This window comes from Sorghum bicolor, chromosome 1, assembly GCF_000003195.3.
Source record: "Sorghum bicolor cultivar BTx623 chromosome 1, Sorghum_bicolor_NCBIv3, whole genome shotgun sequence".
NCBI classification, from domain to species: Eukaryota; Viridiplantae; Streptophyta; class Magnoliopsida; order Poales; family Poaceae; genus Sorghum; species Sorghum bicolor.
The window spans coordinates 27,962,407-27,985,603 of NC_012870.2; the positions used below are offsets into that span (position 1 = coordinate 27,962,407).

General features: G+C 42.3%; 1 protein-coding gene across 6 annotated transcripts; it reads right to left on the reverse strand.

Moving 5' to 3' along the window:
- Positions 14,576–22,968, reverse strand: LOC110435007. Of its 6 annotated transcripts, XR_002452657.1 has the most exons (11): positions 21,310–21,879; positions 19,085–21,223; positions 18,918–18,990; positions 17,866–18,027; positions 17,025–17,718; positions 16,743–16,951; positions 16,552–16,617; positions 16,323–16,467; positions 15,732–15,818; positions 15,209–15,335; positions 14,576–15,102 (listed from the first exon to the last, which is right to left on the reverse strand). XR_002452657.1 is itself a non-coding variant. In XM_021460242.1 (10 exons), the coding sequence occupies exons 5-10, from the start codon at positions 16,895–16,897 to the stop codon at positions 14,849–14,851; spliced, it is 834 nt and encodes a 277-aa protein (XP_021315917.1). In that variant the 5' UTR covers positions 16,898–16,951; positions 17,025–17,718; positions 17,866–18,027; positions 18,918–18,990; positions 22,562–22,967; the 3' UTR covers positions 14,576–14,848. The 6 variants fall into 6 exon arrangements, 3 of the variants coding, with proteins under 3 accessions (XP_021315917.1, XP_021315906.1, XP_021315899.1); XR_002452658.1 differs by having other exon boundaries at positions 14,576–15,095; positions 16,323–16,617; XR_002452659.1 differs by having other exon boundaries at positions 16,323–16,617.

Genomic DNA, 23,197 nt, shown 5'->3' on the forward strand with positions numbered 1-23,197 from the left:
ATTGTAGGTTTCCTTTAACAGAGGCTAGCATGTAGGTTGCGGCGTGCTGCAGCTCGTTGTGGTTGTGGTACTAATGCACCGATGGACGTGCATAAGCCACATGAACAACAATGGAGCACACCTGTTAGGCATGGTACATCTTCTTTGGGAGGTATATTTACATTACATTTGTTGTTTACTTGAACTGAGCAATGTTCATGGTATGGTATAATGACTTATGTGCACACATCATTTGAACAATGTTGCTAGGATCTAGAGGACAGAGCTCGTCTCAGCCAACCATGGACACTTTTCAAAGCGATGATGATGAGGACGAAGAGGGGGTGGCCGAGGAGCGTGACTATGACAAGCTTGGGTCGTCTTAGCTTACTGATGCTCCTTCTACTCAACCTACGCAGGTTGCAGGAACAAGGCGACGTCGTTCGCCTTCTAGGTACACTCTAGGCACCGATGCTCTTGGCCACAAGGGTAAGGGTAAGACTAGGAGGCAGTGATGATGACTTCTGGGCTAACACCATGCTAGCAGCTTAGAATTGATGGCACGACTTTTCTTATTTTGCATGTATCGACACTATGAACTTTATGGACTATTTGTACTAAATGGGACTGTATGGTCTTTGTGGACTATTTGAACTATCATTTCTGATGGCATATATGCTTGTGTTGTGCTATTTGGATGAAACAATGTTTGTATTATATTATGATGTCTATTTATAAGTGTGGATGGTCCTAAAATAGGGGAAACTCTTGCAAATTTTTTCCATGAATTATTCATTGTGCTACACTAACACATACATCAATGTAATACACATATTGTGTGGTCCAATCATATTGGTTGTCGCAGTGTAGGCTTTTCAGAAAGAGTGAAAGAATATGGGCTTTTCATTGAATCATCACATCCGAAACAGTGAACGAATCTAGCTTTTTTAGATGACAATCCAAATAGAGTTTTTAGTTTTCAACTAGGCTTTTCAGTAATCGAATCTAGGCTTTTCAGGTGCATTTATTCCGTATTACAACGGCTACTAAGTATTGGGGTTCCTATATATATGCAGTGGTGAGAGCGTTGCTACTCACTTGAGATTGTTCAGTTGAAGTAGAAATGTCTGGAGGGTCGTCTAGAGGAAAGGGAAAGGGAAAGGGGGTGACGAAGGGAAATCCCTTTCTTTGTGAGGGTCCTCTTGGTCCTGAAGACTTTGAGGAAGCACTTTATGATAGGTTCCCCCTTGAGAGCAAACATGATTTTACTAAAGAGGCACCACTGAGGGCATATGATGACCGGAAAAAAGAGTGGCCAAAATGCATGCATGGTGAGGATTGTTTGGTGCAGATGTACACAGAGGGGATAGATGGAGGGCATCATTTCTTCAAATGCCCATGAGCATGGGTAAGTCATATTACTAATTCAACCTTCAATATGTTACTCTCTTGAGCTAAAGCTTATACTACATACTTATTGCAGTCATCCTTGTCAAAAGAGAACTGTGGCTTCACCAAGTGGGTCGATCCTGGACCTATTCATCCCAATGTAGAGTACATCTACTACCTGTAGGACCATATCTTTGATTTAGAAAGGGAAGTTAGCAGTGGTTACAAGGATGATGAAGAGGATGATAACAGCAATGCTACTGGCTCACAAAACGCAATATGCAATGATCCATACTACACCTGCCCTAATAACAAGAACAAGGGCCCTTCGTCACCACCACCACCCCCCCCCCACCACCACCACCACCACCAACGAGAGAATACTAGGAGAATGGGCAACATAATTTGCTATGTGGCCACACTACTAGGTCAAACTGAACTCATTCACAGGCCACATCCATATATTTGTTGTTTGGTTAAATTACCTAAGGCATGTTAGGGTTAGTCGAAAGAACAATGTACCTTTGTTTGGTACATGCTATTTCATGTGCTTGTTAATTGCTTGAATTACCTAAGGCATGTTAGGTTTAGTCTCGGACCTCTGCACCCTAGTTTGGTGCATGTTTTGACATGGCATTACATGTGATGTGTGCTATTAGTTATGTAATCTACTAGTTCGTTAACTTCTATTTGAACTACTTAACTTCATTTCATTGCCTATGCAATATTCAAATAAAAATATTGACTACTAATAATGAAACCAAATGATAGGTCCATTAAAATTCCTAAAGTGCATTACATGATAACAAATTGCAAAGTCCAACAGTATACAATATTGTTCATGAACCAAACATAGAAAAAGCAGGTAATGTAACTGTTGAGTGCAACGAGGCCACTTTCCCTTCCTCTGGGCATCTGGATTCTCCTCCATCGCTGCCTTCACTCGGCGCACACGCTTAAGCTTCTTTTCCCTCTCCTCCCTATATGCAGCAACACATCTTCTTTCCTCCTCTTTCTTGTGCTCCTTCTGTTGAGCCTCCTCTCTACGTCTCTTCTCTAATATCTCTGCACGCTCTGCATCCCACTCCTTTAGACCTTGTAGAAGCTGTTTGTCGGACTCCTTAATCTCAGTGTCGATCCACTGCTCAAATCATACGATGGTGGAGAGGTCTGCAACAAAAATATTAGTTATAAAAAACTAAGTGCACAATAGAAAAATTATCTCACAATAAAGTTACTGTGGTGTTGTTACGGTGTAGGCTCCCAGGCAAAATGGGAACACATCCAATACCTCCGCCGATAGATTTCCTCGTCTTTACTTGTAAGGATCACCACAAAGTACTGGAACACCGCTAGAAAGAGGCTTTGGGGTGTACGGACTTCCGGTCGTCCGGCCATAGCTATAGTTCAAACATTTCAATTCTAATAAATCAATGCAATTAACGTTTGAACCTAAAACTAGAGTTTACCAATTGATAAACAATAATGAATGAAAATTATTGAAACATGTGAAAATGTTACCTTGGTTTGCTACCTTTTCTACGATGTGGCATTCTACGATTGCATAATATAAGTATTAATAATCCATTCAAAAATCTAGTAATGGTGTATGTCTACAAAATACACGTAATATAGGTCAAATCAATGTGTCAAAAACTAAGAGGTGAAAGAGTATACCTGCCTCTTCAAGATCTATGGATCAAATCGAACTTTTGATGGTCAAAATAGTGAATCCAAGTTTGTTGGTCGGTATTTTGAGAGGAACAGCCGAGAGAGAAGAAGAGAATGTGAAATGCGGCCACGGTTAGGGAAGGGTGCCTGGTGGTTCGTAAACCAAGGCTCGACGCCGTGATCTACGACGTCGACCTATCTGCCACGTGAATAGCCATGCAGACGACACGATATGCTGTGCCAGTCGACGCCATGCTTCACGGCGTCAACCTCTGGGTCTAAATCTGGATTTAAGTCATTTATGGGTCCAAATGTGAATTTTCTTAAAAAAAGTTAAATTGTAAAAAATTGGGATTTTATTTTTTGGCCTTTTTTTGAAAAAAATTCACGTTTAGCCCCTTCTGGAACTTAAACTCATATTTGGACCCAGTGGTTCGGCGCCAGGACTCGTGGCTCCGAGGTTACACATCTCGGCACCACAGATCTTGGCTCCGAGGTGGTTACTCGCGTACAACCTGGCACCTTTGTGGCGTTGACGTGGCTGGCAGCTCGGAGCCACAGATCTTGGCGCCGAGCTCAGATTTAAGGCTCACGCCTCAGCTTCCCTGACCGACAGTTTCCTTATTGTTATACTTCTCCTTCTCGGGTTCTTCTCTCCTCTACTCGCCCAACTCTAGTAATCCATAATTTTAGCCTTGAAAACTTGGATTTGATCCTTAGATCTTTGCTAGCAAGGTAATCTCACTTCCCTCCTTATTTTTTACGCATTGATTTGATATATATTACTTGTATTTTGCAATTCTAAATATACTTATTCTTGATAGTGGTTATTTATTTTTGTATTATGTAACGGTAGAATGCCAAGGCGTGGGAAAGCTAGTAAGCCAAGGTAATCTCTTATCATCTTGTTTATGTTATGTTATGATGAATGTGCAACACATGAAAACCTAGGTTTATGGTATAATGTTATTTGGTTTTGGTTATTTGAATGAGAAATATTTCAATTGTAGCTATGTTCAGACGACCGGGAGTCCTTACGTCCTAAAGCCGCTCCCTAGCGGTGTTCTAAGACCCATGTGTTTTGTGGTGATCCTTGCAAGGAAGAAATTTCTGAAGATGAGGAAACCTGTAAGCAGAGATATTGGATGTGTTCCAATTTTGCATGGAAGCCTACGCCACAACAACGTCGCAGTAATTTTATTGTGAGAAAATTTTATTATGCATTACGCATGTTATGTTATATGCAGCATGATTTGTTTCTTTTGTAACATATTTATTTGTTGCAGACCCCTCCACCGTTGTGTGATTTTGAGCAGTGGATTGACAATGAGATCAAGGAGTCAGACAAGCGGCTTCTACAAGGCCTGAAGGAGTGGGATGCAGAGCGTGCAGAGATATTAGAGAAGAGACGCAGAGAGGAGGCTCTATAGAAGGAGCATAAGGAAGAGGAGGAAAGGAGACGTGTTGCTGCATACAGGGAGGAGAGGGAGAAGAAGCTTGAGCGCGTGCGTCGAGCGAAGGCAGCGATGGAGGAGAACCTCGATGCCCAGAGGAAGGGAAAGTGGCCTCGTTGCACTCAGTAGTTTTCATTACTAGTTCTATGTTTGGTTCATGAATAATATTGTTTACTATTGGACTTTGCAATTTGTTATCATGTAATGCACTTTAGGAATGTGTTGTTTTATTTCCATGTAGAATGTTATTGGACCTATCACCTTGGTTAATGGTTTTGTTTTTAGTAATCTTTATATTGAGTTAAATATTGAAGAGGCAATGAAAATAGTTGAAGTACCTGAAATGAAAGTTAACGAACTAACAGACTTCATAACTCATAGCACACAACACATGTCATGGCATGTGAAAACATGCACCAAACTAGGGTGCAGAGTTCTCTGGACTAAACCAAACATGCCTTAGGTAATTCAAGCAATTAACAAGCACATGAAATGGCATGTGAGAACATGTACCAAACAAGGGTACATAGTTCTTTTGACTAACCCAAATATGCCTTTGGTAATTTAATGAAACAACAAACGATTTGATGTGGCCTCTGAATGAGTTCGCTTTGACCTAGTAGTGTGGCCACATAGCAAACTGTGTCGCCCCTTATCCATAGTATCCTCCCATTGTGGTTGGTGGTGGTGGCGGTGGTGGAGAAGGAGGGCCCTTGTTCTTGTGATTAGGGCAGGTGCAGTGTGGATCATTGCATAGTGCATTTTGTGAGCCAGTACCATTGCTATTGTCGTCCTCTTCGTCGTCCTTGTAACTGCTACTAACTTCCCTTTCTAAATCAAAGATACGGTCCTGCAGATAGTAGATGTACTCTGCATGCGGATGAATAGGTCTAGGATCGACCCATCTGGTGAAGCCACAATTTTCTTTTGACAAAGATGACTGCAATAATTATGTCGTATAAGCTGAGTACAAGAGAGTAAGCTATTGAAGGGTTTAGGGTTTGTAATATGATTTACCCATGCTCGCGGGCATTTGAAGAAACGACGGCCTCCATCTATCCCATCCATGTACATCTGCACCAAGCAATCCTCACTATGCATGCATTTAGGCCACTCTTCTTTCCGGTCATCATATCCTCTCAGTGGTGCCTCTTTAGTAAAATCATGTTTGCTCTCAAGCGGGAACCGATCACAAATTGCTTCCTCAAAGTCTTCAGGACCAAGAGGACCCTCCCACATAAAGGGATTTCCCTTCGTCACCCCCTTTCCCTTTTCCTTTCCTCTAGACGACCCTCCAGACATTTCTTCTCTGTGCTAAACTAGCTCAAGTGAGTAGCAACGCTCTCAGCACTGCGTATATATAGAACCCGAGACTCAGTAGCTATTGTGCAGTGGAATAAATGCACCTGAAAAGCCTAGATTCGATTCCTAAAAAGCCTAGTTAAAAACTGAAAAGTCTACTGTTGACGGTCCTTAAGTATCAAATCTAATTATCAAATAAACAAAGAAAAGGATCCAAATAAAATCAACATCTAGACTTAGGGTTTTATCTGACAGAATTCCACGAGTTTTGGTGTTTGTCTATTTCTGCAGGGGGTTATCAGGAAATAAGGAAGAAAGGCCCACATGTCGGGATTACATAGAGATATCAACCCACCGCGCAATTTTCTACCATCTAGAAGAGTCCAGAAGCCACGGGAAGGAAGCGGAGCCCGAAAGGGGCCAGGCCCAGGGCGCCCGCCTTGGTAGCCTGGGCGCCCGCCCCCCTGTTGGAGCCAAATCAGGACTCTTTCGCTCGGGATATTCCACCGACCTATTGGATCAAGAAAAACATAGTACCACCTCGCCTATCGACCCAAAAACGCATAGAAGGGGAGGACTATATAAGCAAGGCCCCCTGGCCCCTGGAGGAGACAAGAAATTATCATAGAGATTGAGGGGTGCCCTCGAAGGAAAACCTCTTCTCTAAATAATATTTCTTTTTAGGCTTAGAAACCAATGTAAAGTAGAAATAGATCTTCTAGTTTCTACTAGATTGAGAGAGATAGAGTGGAGGTGTGGATCGGAGGAAGGCCGGCCTGTCGGTGTCTACTCCGAGTTGTACCTACGGGATCAAGTCTCCTAACCCGAGGCTTGCTTCTAAGATTCTTCAGTAATTCGACTTCTAATACTAGTAAGTTCTTGTTTTATTGTTCTTTGGTTTATGAGTTTACTTTAATCCTCTTCCGGTTGAGTATTAGAGTAATCACTTGTTAGCGTAAATGCGGTGTTTAGGCTAGGGTACTCATAGATATCCCCTGACTAGCTGGACCGTGGTAGTAGCGAGGAACGTGACATTTCCGAGTTACCTTTGTAGATCACATCTCGTTAGCAGGATGGGTAGGGTTATAGGTGCGGGTCGAACATCCTTTGTGTTGTCTAGATTCCGTGAGCCTCCCCAATAGAACAGTAGATCATCCTTACCAAGGTTAGAACGAGACTAAGGTTGCAGTCTTCTCTATACATCACTCACATCGAGAGACATTCTTTGTAGCCTAAAGGGATAGTAGCAATAGATTTGGTTAGTCAGATGCACCCTTTCTCCCAGTGGTAAAAATATAAATACGATAACTCTGGATAACCTCCCGGGTGAAATGCTCACCGATATCCGTGCGCTTGCGGATCATTTTCTAATTGCGTTACCAAATATCAACAAGCATTTCTGGCGCCGTTGCCGGGGAGAAAGACGGTTTGCTGAGATAACTTTGAGTCTTGCTATTATCTTGTATTATACTTTTATACTTTTATACTTTTATTCTTTTATCTTTTTATTTTTATCTTTATGGATAACTCAAATTCCATACCTATTATTAAATTCTTTGCACCTTCGGAGACCAGCCATAGACCATGGGAGTCAACACGTCCTGCCCCTAATTATGATCTGTGTCCGGAGTTGATTGCAATAGGTCAAAACCAACCATTTTCTATAGCCGAGGTCCTATCTTTTAATCAAGAAGATAATGCACTTTTAGCTACACCTAGGGAATCTGTTAATCTTTCTATAAATTCTGGTTTAGACCTAGCCCTACAAGACCATGTTTTTCCTAAATATTTTCACATTGGTCTTAATCATATAACCTTTGGTAGAGTCTTTCTTTCTTTATCTATTAGTAAAGGAAGGTATGTCTTCATTCGTGGACATCCTTCTTGTACTAGTCTTCATAGAAAAATCTTAGAAATAGAGAAGGAATCATCTCCCAGACGAGGAAAGGAAGTTTCAATAGCCGATTTCCAAACATTTCAATCCCATGATTCGGCTATCCAACCCATCCTTGACCTTAATAATCTCTACTATGCTATTTCTCTTGAACCTCCCGATAATCCTATGAATCTATCTAGACATCCCATGCATAAGAAGGAGGATCGAGAAGAGCAACATCGATGGCTAGAGGGCATTAAAAATCCATGTGCTATCACCATTGAATGGATAGATAAAACAAACTTGAGAGACAATCCTAGAGGAATTTTTAGCATTCATGAAGAATCATCCTTGGAGTTTGAGAATGAGAGAAACAACAGTGAGCATGGAAGTTATTTCATAATTATCTCACCAAGTCCTTGCTCACATCAAACATCTCACCAATCAATTGGTCTCTCCATCCTTACCACATTTGAGATCTCCAACCCCCTCTTCCTTTCTATTTATAAAAACTTTAAAAGGGCGGTTGTCGATGCATATGTCTATAATAAATATTGCAGATCTCGTTGAGTTAATTGATGGTTCCCCAAGGACAAGCTTAGTGTCCTAAAACAAGCACTTCTAATTATTTGCAACATTGCCTTGTGTATTGAGCATATAAAGATAATTGTAGAAATATTCCTTCGGGTATTCTTGCCACTAACCTTTCTAGGATTGGAGCAAGAAGATCGGATGAATGACAAGCGCAAGGTATGCCCAACCAATCATCATGCAACATTAAATTAAATTCATTCAATCTTGAATTTTGCAAAATTCAAGCTTGGGGGAGTACTTTACATAAAACATCCTTTGCCATGTTGCTATGTTGGTTGTCCTTACCTTTGAGACATGCTCAATTTGTTAAATACTAATCACACTACTTCATCTCCACTTGAGTAGATCTCTATAAAAGCCATCATGCTACCTTTGTTTATCCTAGTAAGTGTTAGTTTGGAAGTACTGGTCACACTTCCAATGGCATTTAAATTAAGCGTGGTGCTTAGGTTAAATAGCCTTCCTTAATCTGATTAGACATGGAGTCTAGTTTGGTTACTGAACTAAAAACTGCTTGAGTAGATATTGGTATATTTTGTTGGACTAACCCCTGTAGGAAAACTTTCAATATCAACCTGGGAAGTCCTGAGATGCAAACTCATTAGAGATGAAGAAAGTGACACATGAAGTTTAACAATTTGCACAAGAAAGACGTAGCTCATAAGAGATGATTCATGGAGGGTGCCACAAACACGATGCACAACCGCTAAGAAAGGAAAGCTTCCATAAGGTGATACTGTACCATCACTCTTCAAGTAAGGTAACATTTTAAGGTACTTGACTATCACTTTTATAAGCTTCTCCTTGGTTCTAGCGTTCACATAAAATAAAGAGACAAACATGTATGATTTGTAGCTCCAAATTAATCAACCCAATTAATTCAACATGTTTAGTCCTTTAATCTTTGTTCTTAGTACTACCTTCGTGATCCCACACTCCTAATCATATAAGCTAAAGTATTGCACATTCAATCTTTGGAAGATATAAACAAAACATAAATATAGATAGATTATCTTTCCATTAGGTTGAGCCATCTGATCTGACAAATGCTACACTCATGATCCATCAACTTTGTCTTGCTCACTATGCTTAAGGTTAGAGAAGAACAAATACACTTTTGGTTCTGTTGGTGTTTTCCACCAACAGGGCCCATGCACTTGATCTCTACCTTGTCTCTATGAGCAGGAACACTTCGAGCATAATATGAAGGAGTTTTACAACTCCCAGATTCCACCAAGTGAAGAACTAGGATCTACGAGCACAAATACACTGGAGATACTGGACGCTCAGGCAATCACTGCCCTAAGATGCTTGAGGACGTGAACTACATCAACAACAATAACAACTATTACTATAACCGTCCTCAACAACATCAAGGTTGGAATCAACAGAGGCCTAATTACTCAGAGAGGTGATCTAGGACGCCTCGTCATCCCGATCTCTATCGGCATGGTGGACTTCCCAGAAGCACTCTGCGACTTTGGCTCCAGCGTCAACATTATGCCTAGGGTTGCAGATCGGACACTCAGTTTCCCAAAGGAAATATTGAAGAACCTCTGCGTCCGAGTTGGTACCTTGTATGCTCTAGCAGACTTCATGGTGATAGAGACTGGTACTGAGGAGAGGGCACCCATCATCTTAGGGAGGCCATTCCTAAACACTAGAGCTGTCATCTACGCTAATGCTGCCAAGATCAGTCTCTACATCAAGGGGAAGAAGGAGACTTTCCTTCAAGAACAAGACTACACAAACTTCAGAGCAACCCCGACATGAACCAAGGAAGAGGACCAACAGGAGGAACAGGAACAAGCAAATGTGGACCGAGTCAGCTAAGATGGTCACTGCAGCTCAAGGAGGTCAAGATCGTCGACTCAAGTCACCTTTCTTGATCAAGAAGGACGACCCTGGTGTTCCAAGAATCGAATGCACAAACAACATATACTCTTTTCAGAAGACACTCTACGACACCGGATCTGACGTCAACATAATGGCCGTAGTCACTTATCAGCTCCTGCATGAAACCATGCCCCTACAACCAATATACATTCAGCTATAGATGACTTTCAAGTTATTGACATGGGAGAAGATGAATATGATCCACCCACCATCCTTGGAAGACAGTTCCTCAGCACTATCAAAGCCATCATCTATATTGGAACCGGAGAAGTCCACATACACTTCTCCTCTGAGAAGGTATGCCGCTGTTTTACTGACCCTAACTATATAGTTGAAGACTCTAAGCAGGTCAGGACAAGAAGAAGACAACGCAACCGTAACCAGAGGAGGCAAATCATCAAGGACGGATGGGTAGACTACGAAGGAGAAGTGGTAAGGTCTGAAGACATACAGCTTGAACATAACTGTCCTGAGGAGACCATAGCACCGAGTCAGGTGTGGAGAGAGAATATAGTTACACACGAAGAGGAGGCGCCACCGGAATCACCGACTACGTCATCCAGCGAATCCCAGGACGATTAAGAAAATGGAGAGTCCCGCTCGGAGGACTTAAAAACACCGAACGCCTTGCCAAGAGGTAAACTTGGTAGTTATCCTTTCCCTTTTAATTATTTCAAATAGTTTACTTAGTTAATCATGTTCGTATTATCCTAGAAAGAAAATAAAAATGTGAAAAAAAAACTGTAAGCCCCATGTGAGTAGACAAGTGGCATAAAACCCATAAGTACATTCACTGTGGTGGCATAAAAATAAAATAAATATTTTTCTACTTTATAAAAACAAAAATATAAAAACAGGGAGTAATAATTATTAAGGAGTCTCAAGATAATAAAGGCTAGATATTTATGCTAACACTTAATCAGTTCCACAAGCTTTGTTGTCTATTTGAGCTCCACAGAATTTAAGAATCAAGAAGACTAGCAGACGGAGGACATTCTAATCGCTGTCAAAATATTGCTGACTTTCAAACACACCTCTGCCACCTGCTAGCTACATCAAGAGAAATTACGTCAAAATTCAGCTTGGGGGAGAGCACCCCCATTTATCTCGATAAGTATTTCTATCTATCTTTATACTTATACTATATTAGAATATAAATACATATAACTATGAAAAACCAAATAAAGATTTTATGCTTATATATATTTTGCTTAGTGTGTTTAATAAACAAATAAAGTGGCTATGCTAATCTGTATCTAATAAAACTTAAGCATGGATATGATGAATAGTTGCTCTGCCTAATTTGCAAATTTGAAGTTCTCTCTCAAGTTTAGATATAACAGTTATAATTTAAGGCTTGCTCTAGACCTAAACTTGTGGGATGAAAACTTGATCTGAAGTCTAAGTTGTTAACGGATACGATATGGGAAGGTTGAGCTGCTGTTTATCTGTTCCTAGAGATGCTAGAATTCTGGAGAATTTTATCTTTGAAAAATCTTTAAAATAACACATGATGAGTTCCTGTATGATGAGAGTTTAAATTCCTACCACAACCATATATACATGCTTGCTAGACTTTGAGCCACACATTTACTTTTTACTGCTTATGAGCATTGAGTGTGGTCAAGCTGTGTAGACCCTTAGGAGCTTGTCATGTGGTTAAAATCAAGATTCACTTGCACGTTCACTCATACATGCTACTTCTACTCCGGAAGTACCATCCACATATATCCACTCATTTCCATCTCCACATTTACCCGAAATTATTCTACTCCTAATCCGGGAGAGAATAGCCAAAAATATTTTCCTATCCCTGTTATTCCCTGTGAAATAAATGCTCGAGTTATCTTGGTTACTACCACTTGCTATATTATTTCAGGAAATGAGTGCTCTAAAAAAAAGGAAAAAAAGGAAAAATAATAATAATAAAATAAATAATATACGAGGAAATAAAAAGGGGCAAGTGCCCGGAACCTCGAAGAAAAAGAAAAAAAAGTGAGACGAGAGGTAAAAATGAACAAGTGTCCGACAGTAGAATTAGGGGTACAAGATACCCACCTGAGAGGAAAGAGAAAGAAAATATAGAGCATCTCATTCTCCTCATAAAGTTTCAAAAGCAAGGAAGGTATGTATCCCCTCAAAGAGCAAAGTAGAATTAGACTTCCACCACCATTATCACCATCATCACCATACACCATTCACATGCACATCTTGATTTGGCTTATTGATTTGTTTCTTTGGATCCATGGTTTGACTATGCAATAAATGTCTTGTAAGTATGTATACTTTATCTCTCACCTATGAGCTCCAGATATTAAAGCCTTATTAGAGTAGGGTGAGAGAGAAGACAATGTCACTATGCTTCATACCACAAATACCACATATCTTGAGAGAAGGCATATACCATCACTGCCTTGGTAAGGATCCAAAAATACCACAAAAGAGAGACCTGAGAGAATCATACAAGGAATTTCTGAGTTTTATTTGAAAATCTGCAAAAACCCCAGAGCTATAGCTGATCAAGAATAAGAGACATGGCACTTGGCTAGACTGTTCTATCTTTTAACCACTCAAGACAGAAGTGACGGTTACAAGTCCTATGGTGTAGATAAAGTAAGTAAGTTTTAAGTCTTAACAGTTTATTCGAACTCAGAGATGAGATCTTGCTTAAATGTGTGTGTACTTCTAAGAAATGAAACCACTGTAGAAACTCTTGAGTTCATCCTTGCTCAGGGACGAGCAAGAGGTAAGCTTGGGGGAGTTTGTTGACGGTCCTTAAGTATCAAATCTAATTATCAAATAAACAAAGAAAAGGATCCAAATAAAATCAATATATAGACTTAGGGTTTTATCTGACAGAATTCCACGAGTTTTGGTGTTTGTCTATTTCTGTAGGGGGTTATCAGGAAATAAGGAAGAAAGGCCCACATGTCGGGATTACATAGAGATATCAACCCACCGCGCAATTTTCTACCATCTAGAAGAGTCCAGAAGCCACGGGAAGGAAGCGGAGCCCGAAAGGGGCCAGGCCCAGGGCGCCCGCCCTGGTAGCCTGGGCGCCCGCCCCCCTGTTGGAGCCAAATCAGGACTCTTTCGCTCGGGATATTCCACCGACCTATTGGATCAAGAAAAACATAGTACCACCTCGCCTATCGACCCAAAAACGCATAGAAGGGGAGGACTATATAAGCAAGGCCCCCTGGCCCCTGGAGGAGACAAGAAATTATCATAGAGATTGAGGGGTGCCCTCGAAGGAAAACCTCTTCTCTAAATAATATTTCTTTTTAGGCTTAGCAACCAATGTAAAGTAGAAATAGATCTTCTAGTTTCTACTAGATTGAGAGAGATAGAGTGGAGGTGTGGATCGGAGGAAGGCCGGCCTCTCGGTGTCTACTCCGAGTTGTACCTACGGGATCAAGTCTCCTAACCTGAGGCTTGCTTCTAAGATTCTTCAGTAATTCGACTTCTAATACTAGTAAGTTCTTATTTTATTGTTCTTTGGTTTATGAGTTTACTTTAATCCTCTTCCGGTTGAGTATTAGAGTAATCACTTGTTAGCGTAAACGCGGTGTTTAGGCTAGGGTACTCATAGATATCCCCTGACTAGCTGGACCGTGGTAGTAGCGAGGAACGTGACATTTCCGAGTTACCTTTGTAGATCACATCTCGTTAGCAGGATGGGTAGGGTTATAGGTGCGGGTCGAACATCCTTTGTGTTGTCTAGATTCCGTGAGCCTCCCCAATAGAACAGTAGATCATCCTTACCAAGGTTAGAACGAGACTAAGGTTGCAGTCTTCTCTATACATCACTCACATCGAGAGACATTCTTTGTAGCCTAAAGGGATAGTAGCAATAGATTTGGTTAGTCAGATGCACCATTTCTCCCAGTGGTAAAAATATAAATACGATAACTCTGGATAACCTCCCGGGTGAAATGCTCACCGATATCCGTGCGCTTGCAGATCATTTTCTAATTGCGTTACCAAATATCAACATCTACTTGTAAGGTCATCTAAAAAGGCTAGATTTGATTAATGTTCCGGACGTGATGATTCAATGTACAACCTAGATTCATTCACTGTTTCTGAAAAGTCTATATTCATACGTTCAGGGCTACCAAAAAAGTGAGGTGCCACATCCAAGGCTGCTAGGTGACAACAAAACCAAGATACCTTGGGCGCTAGTTCGAGAAAACCAAAGGATAATACTGGTTGCACTAAGAAACTAGATGCCGATGTTGAGCCTGCTCAACCAGAGGCTCAACCACAAACAATTGTCATCAAAACATAATGCTACCAATAAATCCCATAATGTTTATTTATTTAGAAGCTTGTCAATAAATTTTGAATGAACCCAACAGTAACGCTGTCAAACAACAGCTCCATGACATCATGTAGAAGGAAAAAATTTGGATACTTCTGAATGTTTGTCCGAAATTTTTTTTCCAGAGCCTCCCTTGTTTTAGGAGCATCCACAATTACATACATACATCATAATATAATCCAAACATTTAGTCATCCAAATAAACCAACACAACAATGTTTTAGAATGTCCATACAGTCCCAAATAGTTAAAACATAGTTACAGGCTTACAGCATAGTAGTCCCTACAAGTTACCACACTTTCCAGCCACCCAAAATAATGACAGTACAAGAAGACCATATAATATGAACCAACAAGTAATCTTCAACGCCGCCTTCTCTTACCCTTTCCCTTATGGCCTAGAGCACCGGTTCCTGGAGTGTATTTCGAAGGCGGATGGCGTCGCCTAGTTTCTGCACCTTGCGTTGCCTGATCCGTAGGAGCGTCCGGGATCTCAGAGTCGCTAAGCTCATCATAGCCATGGTCTTCGGTCTCCTCATCTTGTTCCTCGTCGTCCTGAAGTCTGTTGACTTGGAAAGTGTCGACAGTTCCCGTGGAAGAGCTTTGTCCTCTAGAACCTTAATACAAAAGGTGAAATGAGATGTGGAAATGACTGATCAAATTATGTCATGATTGTATAATGCAGCACCGTTGAACTGAAGAAAACATGTAATGAAAATATACCTCCTGGAGCAGAAATGCTGCTGGGCCATCGTTCCCATTGCTGTGCATGTGGCTCGTGTATGTCGATCGCCGTGCTAGTGCCACAACCACAACGACGTGCAGCGCGCCTTAGCCTACGTGCTAGCCTCTGAGCTGTATAGAAATAAATTAGGTCATTGCTGAATACATGCAGCTGAGCAAATATTGTTTTCAATGGCACATCAACATCATGCAATATCCACAAAAGTAGTATGTGGATAGATGAGTAACACAGTATACAGTGGAATAATTCTAGATAAACAGGGTGCTGCTTTAGTTGTTAATAATTGCATGCAAATTTTCAGTATATAAATGATCGAACAGCATGATAATTAAAATAAAATACAAAGAAGTTTACTTGTGCAAGTCTAACAGCATGAGCATGGATTGACACTCTATAAATATCATGAGAACAGCTTATTGGTATGAAAGGAAATGACCCACTCTCTAAATATTTGCACAATTACTATGCATTGTCACAGGAACATCAAGATTACTGACTTACTGTGAGAAAGGTATTTATTGTGTTCTGGTCCACGCCTGTCCTTGGAAACCGTTCTATCTCGACCACCGATTTATTTAACGAGTTACCCTGCAAAATAAAACATGGACTTGAAAGTATGATTACTGAAAATGAAAGCACAGTATGCCTACTAGTCAGAAATGCAGAAATAATTAGGAGTTACAAAATAACAGTTCAACATATATGTGCCAAATAAATGTTTTCTGATATGGACTGAACGTCAGCTGTTTTTTTTTGAAAACACTGTCTAAATAATGCACCCACTTCTGCGAAAAGAATAAATGTTTTGAGAGCATCTTTGGTTGTAGGGTGGGCAGTTGGTACACAAGAGAAACAATAAAAGGTACTAGACCAAAGCTACTATTTGAGAGCATCTTTGGTTGTAGGTATAATCAGCAGCCAGGTGGTCTAATGATGCAGGGTATCTTCGTAATCCATAAAGCTTGATCATGGTATCTTATTGTAAACCAGAACAAAGCTGCACTTTATTACTTACTGAGCACTTTAATTTTCAAAGGCCTAAATTATGTAGTGAGCATGGTATTTAAATGATGGGGTTATAGCTGACATTACCACTCGGTCCAGGATCGGTGCACACTCCACTTGTGTCCCTTCCCTCGTAGCAAGGTCGTAAGACGTTTGTTCCTCATCAGATGAAGTAATATCGGCATAGTCTGCTTGGGTCCATTGCACCTTCAGCTTGGTCCTTGTTGCCCCTCTGTACCAGGTTAGGTATGCTCTGAAGTTATCGTTTGTGTGGGGTTCGTCATTCTCATAAATATTTTCATGAACATTTTCCCACTGGTCAATGTAGTGACGGTGCAAGCTCTCAAAGTCCGTCTCCTTCTTTTGCTTCTGACGATCGATCCTATATGTTCAGGGAAATAAATATCCAGTCATTTGTATGCTTGTAATTAGTGAAAACAGCAAGGAATACCATGTATGGCTGATACTTAATCCAGAAACCATATAAAGTGCTACAAAGAAGCTTACTTGTGCAAGTCTATTGACGTCGAGAAGGGCTCTATGGGAAACTGTTGCTTCAACCCAAATTGGCGTGCAACCCGGTGTGGCAAGTGCCACTCAACCGCGTAGAAACAGATAAGTGGGCAACGCATCAGGTACAGGTCTTCGTCCATCTTGCACATGACGCTTAACCCAATGTCTGCATACTGTTCATCATCATATGGCTCCCAAGTCACCTAGCATAATTTCATTTATCAAATAGTGCTTAGACGGGAAACAGAATAAGTATGTCAAATTCAGCTTACTTACCAGCCCTGGTGTCAGTGCGTCGAGCTCGTTCGCAAACTCGACATAGGCGCGTTTACTCCGAGCGAAGGGACCCTTTACCTGGTCCCATAGGTAGGCATAGGTCGGCCGACGACGAAGGCCAGGAACATCGAACCACTAGCGAGGTTCGTTAACCTTGGGACGTCCAACAGGTATACGAGACCACATCCAAAGCTGGAGCAGGTAGACACATCCACCTAAGGAAGGGTGCGTTGAATTCCAGCGGCAAGCCTCACAGAGCTGTCGGTACAAGTAGCCCAGGATTGCTGAACCCCAGCTGTAGCCCCCCGCCGTGTGCCAATCAGTAAGACATGGCAGGTACATCCAAGATGCGGTGTCTCCGGTGCCATCAGGGAAGAGAACACAACCAAAGAGATGCATGACCCATGCCCTGCAGTAGTAAGTTATGGTCTGGTCGTCTGCATTAATCGGAGGACACTGACCAAAGTTAGTCCTCAACCAGCTGAGGAGTACTCCAGAGGTGCGGGAACTCGGTGTATCTGGAGGAAGCTCTCTTCCAAGGAAGACCTCCACTCTCTCTCTCCAACCAGCAGCACTGCACCTTCCTATAACTGGGCGGCCACTGATACGGACACCAAGAAACTTCTGTGTGTCTTCAAGAGTAATAGTCATCTCACCACAAGGTAGGTGAAAGCTGTGAGTCTCCGGTCTCCATCTACAGAAGCACATACAGGAAGTCGTCAGGCTAGTCAGAAATGCTATTATTCTGTTAGTGTAAAACAAATTCAACTTCTTGTTGAATTCATCCAAGAACTATGCAAAAATAAAACTACACAACTTGTGCTTGTTGTAACTTAGTTACCTGTCAACTAGAGATCGCCGCGGGGTTGAAGGGGGGCAACCCACGGCGAACCTGGAACGATACAACGTCAAGTCCAGCCCTCTCAAGGAGAGGAGTGTACCTGTCGTCGTACCGCATGTCCTCGAACTTATCGTGGGTTCGAGGACGAAGAGGGTGCAGTTCCTGAAAAATTGGAAATTGTTAAATTATGGTAATTTGTTAAAGCTGATGATATAGTAACTCTTTGAAGGTTAGAAACTAAAGTTTTAATAGTACGCTTAAAGCTGCATTTATAAGATCTTTTGGAGACTACAGTTTTAATAGTACAAGCTTGAAGAAAGCTGGTGCAGGCAGCTTGCAGTCACAGGAACGAACTCTGAAGCATCAGAACAATACATCTCACGCCCAGTGTGCTTCCCAATCTGCATCTCCAGCTGCAGCTGCAGCTACACCCTCCCCTGCTTTGCAATCTGCAGTTTTGCCTGCTCACCATTCTTTTGGGAAGCAATCTCCAGGGAAGGTTGCTGCTCAGCCAGCTAATGATGTGACTACTAGTCTGCCACCTAGCAATGTGGTGTCCTCTACTGCAGTGCTTCAAAGGTCTGTAGCTGATAACTTAGCACCTAGCGGTATTTCGGCTGCTAACTTAGCACCTAGCGGTATTTCGGCTGCTAACTTAGCACCTAGCGGTATTTCGGCTGCTAACACAATATCTTGTGCTGCTATATCTGCTGCTAATTTAGCATCTTGCAGTGCTCCGGGTACCAATGCTGCATCTAGTGATTCTATTTCTGCAACTACTTTAGCACCTAATCAGGCTCCACCATCAAGATCAAGCAATCAAGATCGGAGTGAAAGATTTCTTTGAAAGCTGTTCTCATTTTTTTTAATTTTTCCCCTAAAAAGCCGATAATAAAATATAACTAAGAACATGTTTGCGATTTGTGAATCCTAATAAAGAATGAAGCAATTATGATATGACCAAGTACATATAAAGATAGCAAGTCATAAAAACTGACAGTATAGCAAGTTATAATTAAGAAGAAATATAGGTAGTAGGTCAAAGTCATTACCTCCCCCTCCGCGGTGAGTCGTCCTCGGTGGTTCTTCTCATAGTGTGGCTCCAGCATGTGGAACGCCTCCATCCTAGAAATATAATCAGAAAGACTAGATTAGTTTTATATGAACTAATAAATTGTTCTTTGATAGTAGTACACCTACATGTTAAAAAAAAATTCACCTGACTAAGGGGCCAATGGCATGTACGTTGGTTATGCCCAAGTCTACCACACTTGCCACATTGGTTCTGATAAGAAAGGGAGTTGCTCTCCCTCGCCTAGATCTACCGGAAACCTGATCCATGACCATTTTGTGCCTTGTCCTCTTCCTGGTTCCACGTTTGTCCCAGCGAGTACCTGGATCCGCAATGTATTTGGGTCCAGTGTAAGGCGGCCACTGGCCGACGTCTAGGAAAGGCTCAAAACGGGGAGACCAAGTCTGCACAAGGTTATCAACACTGAACTCCTGGGGTATCTGGGCCTTATATGCAAAGTTTCGATGCTGAGATGCTGCAATATAATGAGAACAAGGAAAGTGGTACTGCCTGGTTCTCCCACATTTGCACGAAAATTCACTAAGTACCACAATATAACTCCTTGATGGTCTGATCTCACCATCGGTCGTTGTACCACCCCTTTCTGTGATCTGGTACTTGCCAGTGTTATGGTCAAAGGAGCAATCGACGTCATGTGTGGTAGCCCTTTCCTTTGCCCTATCGAGATGTTTCTTGGGTTTAGGTGCCCATTTTTGATTATTACTTCGTAATGCCAAAGCTTGAGCGTGTCTCTGGTTAAACCATGCAACTAACCGATAAAAGGTAAATGATACTATTGCATTGACAGGCATGGCACGTATGCCCTTCAGCACACTGTTAAATGACTCAGCCATATTGCTAGTCTGAAACTCGTACCTCCATCCACCATCATCGTATGCTCTTGTCCATTTCTCCGGTTCTCTCATCAATTCTCTTAGCCACTGCCTACCTTCTGCGTTCGTTGCCATTCGTAGCTGCTCCAACTTCTCCTCAAAGAATTTAACCTCAAGCATGCGGGCAACCTCCTTGAAAAGAGGAAAGTTGTCTTTGGTTCCATCCTTCCGAAGTAAATTCTCTGCAAGGTTTCGAGTGCACCAACGGTGCTGCAAAGGTGCATACCCCGGAATCTGCTCTTGTACTGCACTGAGTATTCCTTGGTGTCTATCAGATATGACACCAACCTCCCTATGAGGCCAATGACATGTATCCTAACAAGCCGCATGAACCAGCCCCAACTATCTTTGTTCTCTCTCTCCACTAGAGCAAAAGCTAAAGGAACCAATGCATTGTCCGCGTCACATGAAATGGCTACCAAAAGTGTGCCCATGTACTTGCCAAGCAAAAAAGTACCATCAATGGATAACACCGGACGACAATGCCTGAAGGCCTCAACGCACTGAGAAAAGCACCAAAATGCTCGAAAGAATATCTGCCTCCCATCCTTCCATTCATTCGGCTTTGGGATATACTCATAATGCATGCCTGGATTTGCTACTTTTATTGCATTGAACATTGCCGGCAACTGTTCATACCCCTCCTCCCAGTCCCCATATATCATCTTCCAGGCTCGTTGCTTTGCCCTCCATGCCTTACCATACTTTATGTCATACTTGAAAATTTTCCGAGCCATGTCCATAATTGTCCTAACCTTCAAGTTTGGCTGTTCCTTCAAAGTTGTGTACAACGCGCTGGCAATGAGGGTAGAGGTCAACTGGCGGTGCTTCTGTTGTAAATCCGTCTGAGCACAAGTGTGTGGACCAACAATTCTGGTGATCATAAACTTCCCTGTGGCCTTTTGTTTGCGAGCACAGACCCTCCAATTGCAATCCGCCATTTCACACACCACCGTGTAACGGCGCTCCACATAGGAGTGCCTCACCTTGAAAGGTCTTTTACGTCTCACAGAATAGTCCTGGAACCACCTCCTTAAAGCGGGCAAGTCCTTGAAGACCATGCCCTTCTGAATCTCCACACTATCGCCTGGCTCAGGAGCCTCTACCAACTCATCATCTCTTCCTTGACCATAAGCATTTTGTGAATGACTAAGGGAGCTGAACTCAGGAATGAGTGGATCACGATCAGGACAAAAACATCTGATGAGCTCCATTTCTTGTTCACTCAAATTAGGAACGGGACAGTCATCATCAGAATGAACAGCCCTTGCTGTGCCATAAGGCTCCTCATCATCCACAATCTCAACATCCAAGCTGTTAGAGGCTATAAACCCTGGGTCCATGTTGGTTGATGGACGAACAGGGGCACAACCATCATTATCAGGATTGTCTCCTGCATTTAAACAAGAAACATGGCTACCTTTGAGACAAGGAAAGTAATGAAGAATAGGAAAAACAATATGTTCAGGGCGCACTTACTAGGATGATTCTAGGTCAAAGGAATCTCCTGAGGGGCAGGAAAACCATCAGCAGCGCCAAATGAGGCACGTACACCAGGACATACACCAACCTCATCCGGAGCAGATTGAGCATCAGGCACCGCAACCACATCTTCCCCATCCACCTCGCGGTTCGGTAATAGAGGCTCAGGGATTGGCAAATTATCTCGTTCTGGCAACAACTCATGAGTGGGTGAATGTCCATTAGGGGATGCATACCCATGAATGGAGAGATTATTGGACAGCTTCGGTACTACCAAATCCAAACATTGAAAGTCATTCTTCATCACAGTTTTCACATATTTGTCCCACTGAGCCTCTGATGTAATGGGGACCAACCGCCTAAAAATACGACCCGATTTACCATAGTGAAGTACCCCCTCAACTGAGATGTCATCCTCATTAGCATTGCACTTAAGCTCATCACGAGCACTGCTAAGCACCTCAGAAAATAATGGCCGATCATCGAACATGAGAGGAACCCTTTGCGTTCCAACAAAACTAACATTCCAAAACTCATCTTCCTCCAAACTTCCTCCATAAAAAAGGTTGACTACGTTGTCCATCTAGGTGGTATGCAAAACACCAAAGTTAATACTGGTCTAATACACTAAAATTATTAACTAACCTAACTACATACTATCTAACTACCTAACTCTACATTACATAATAAGTATATAAATATATGTGCTTACTGCATTTCCTAAATATAACCTAACTAAAAATACCATGATGTACATATGTGCCTTTTCAAACAGCTAATGTCATACAAGACACAAGACTTTAGTAGGCCCTAATAATAATAGAGGATTGCAATTTTTATCTTAGTTTGGTTTCTAGATTTCTCTATCAATTTTTATCTTAGTTTGGTTTCCAGATTATGTCATGTCAACTACACAAATATATTTTCAAACCAAATTCCAAAGCTACTAACTAACCTAACTAAATAGCTATCTAACTAGCTAACTCTACATTACTAACCTAATAACTACATTTGGTACCGACATTGCCCAACTACCTAAATAAGCTAAATATGTATCTCAATTTGGGAAACATACTTATATCACTTAATATGTATCACAATTTGGTAAAACTGAATATAACTAAATATATGCGCCGACTTTACAACTAAATAGCTAAAATTGAATTACCTATATATATAAACAAATAAAATAATTAGGTACATTCTACAAATACATCAAAGTAAAGAATAAAACGAATTAAAAAATTACCTGACCACCTAGGGGCAGGGAACGGCCTGGGCACCTCCACACGGGACTTGGCGGAGGGCAGGGCGCAGCCGCCACCGGCCAGCCACAAGCCGGGTGGCCGGCTAGCAGCGGGGGCCGCCGTGGACTAGCAGCGGGGCGAGGCTACCTTCGGGAGACGGCCGCCGCCGGCTTGGGGACGGGGGCACCGGTTCGACTGGGGGACGGAGGCGCCGATTGAACTGCGCTTCGGGAGACGGCCACCGACTGGGCTTCGGGAGACGGGGGCGCGACTGGGGGACGGAGGCGCCGAAGGCTTGGCGACGGGGGCGCGACGGAGCCGCGACGGCGCAGACGGGGGCGCGATGGCACCAGCGGGTTGGCCAAGCGAAATTTTTTTGGTGGTCACGGGCGCCAGTGAGTTGGGACTCACGGGCCGGTGGCGACTAATTGTGCGACCTCGACGCCAAGATCTGTGGCTCCGAGCTCGGAGCCAAGATCTGTGGTGCCGAGCTATCAGCCACGTCATCACCACATACGCTGCCATGCTGTATTTGGGTTACCACCTCGGAGCCAAGATCTATGGCGTCGAGATATCTAACCTCGGAGCCACGAGTCCTGGCGCCGAACCACTGGGTCCAAACTTGAGTTTAAGTTTCG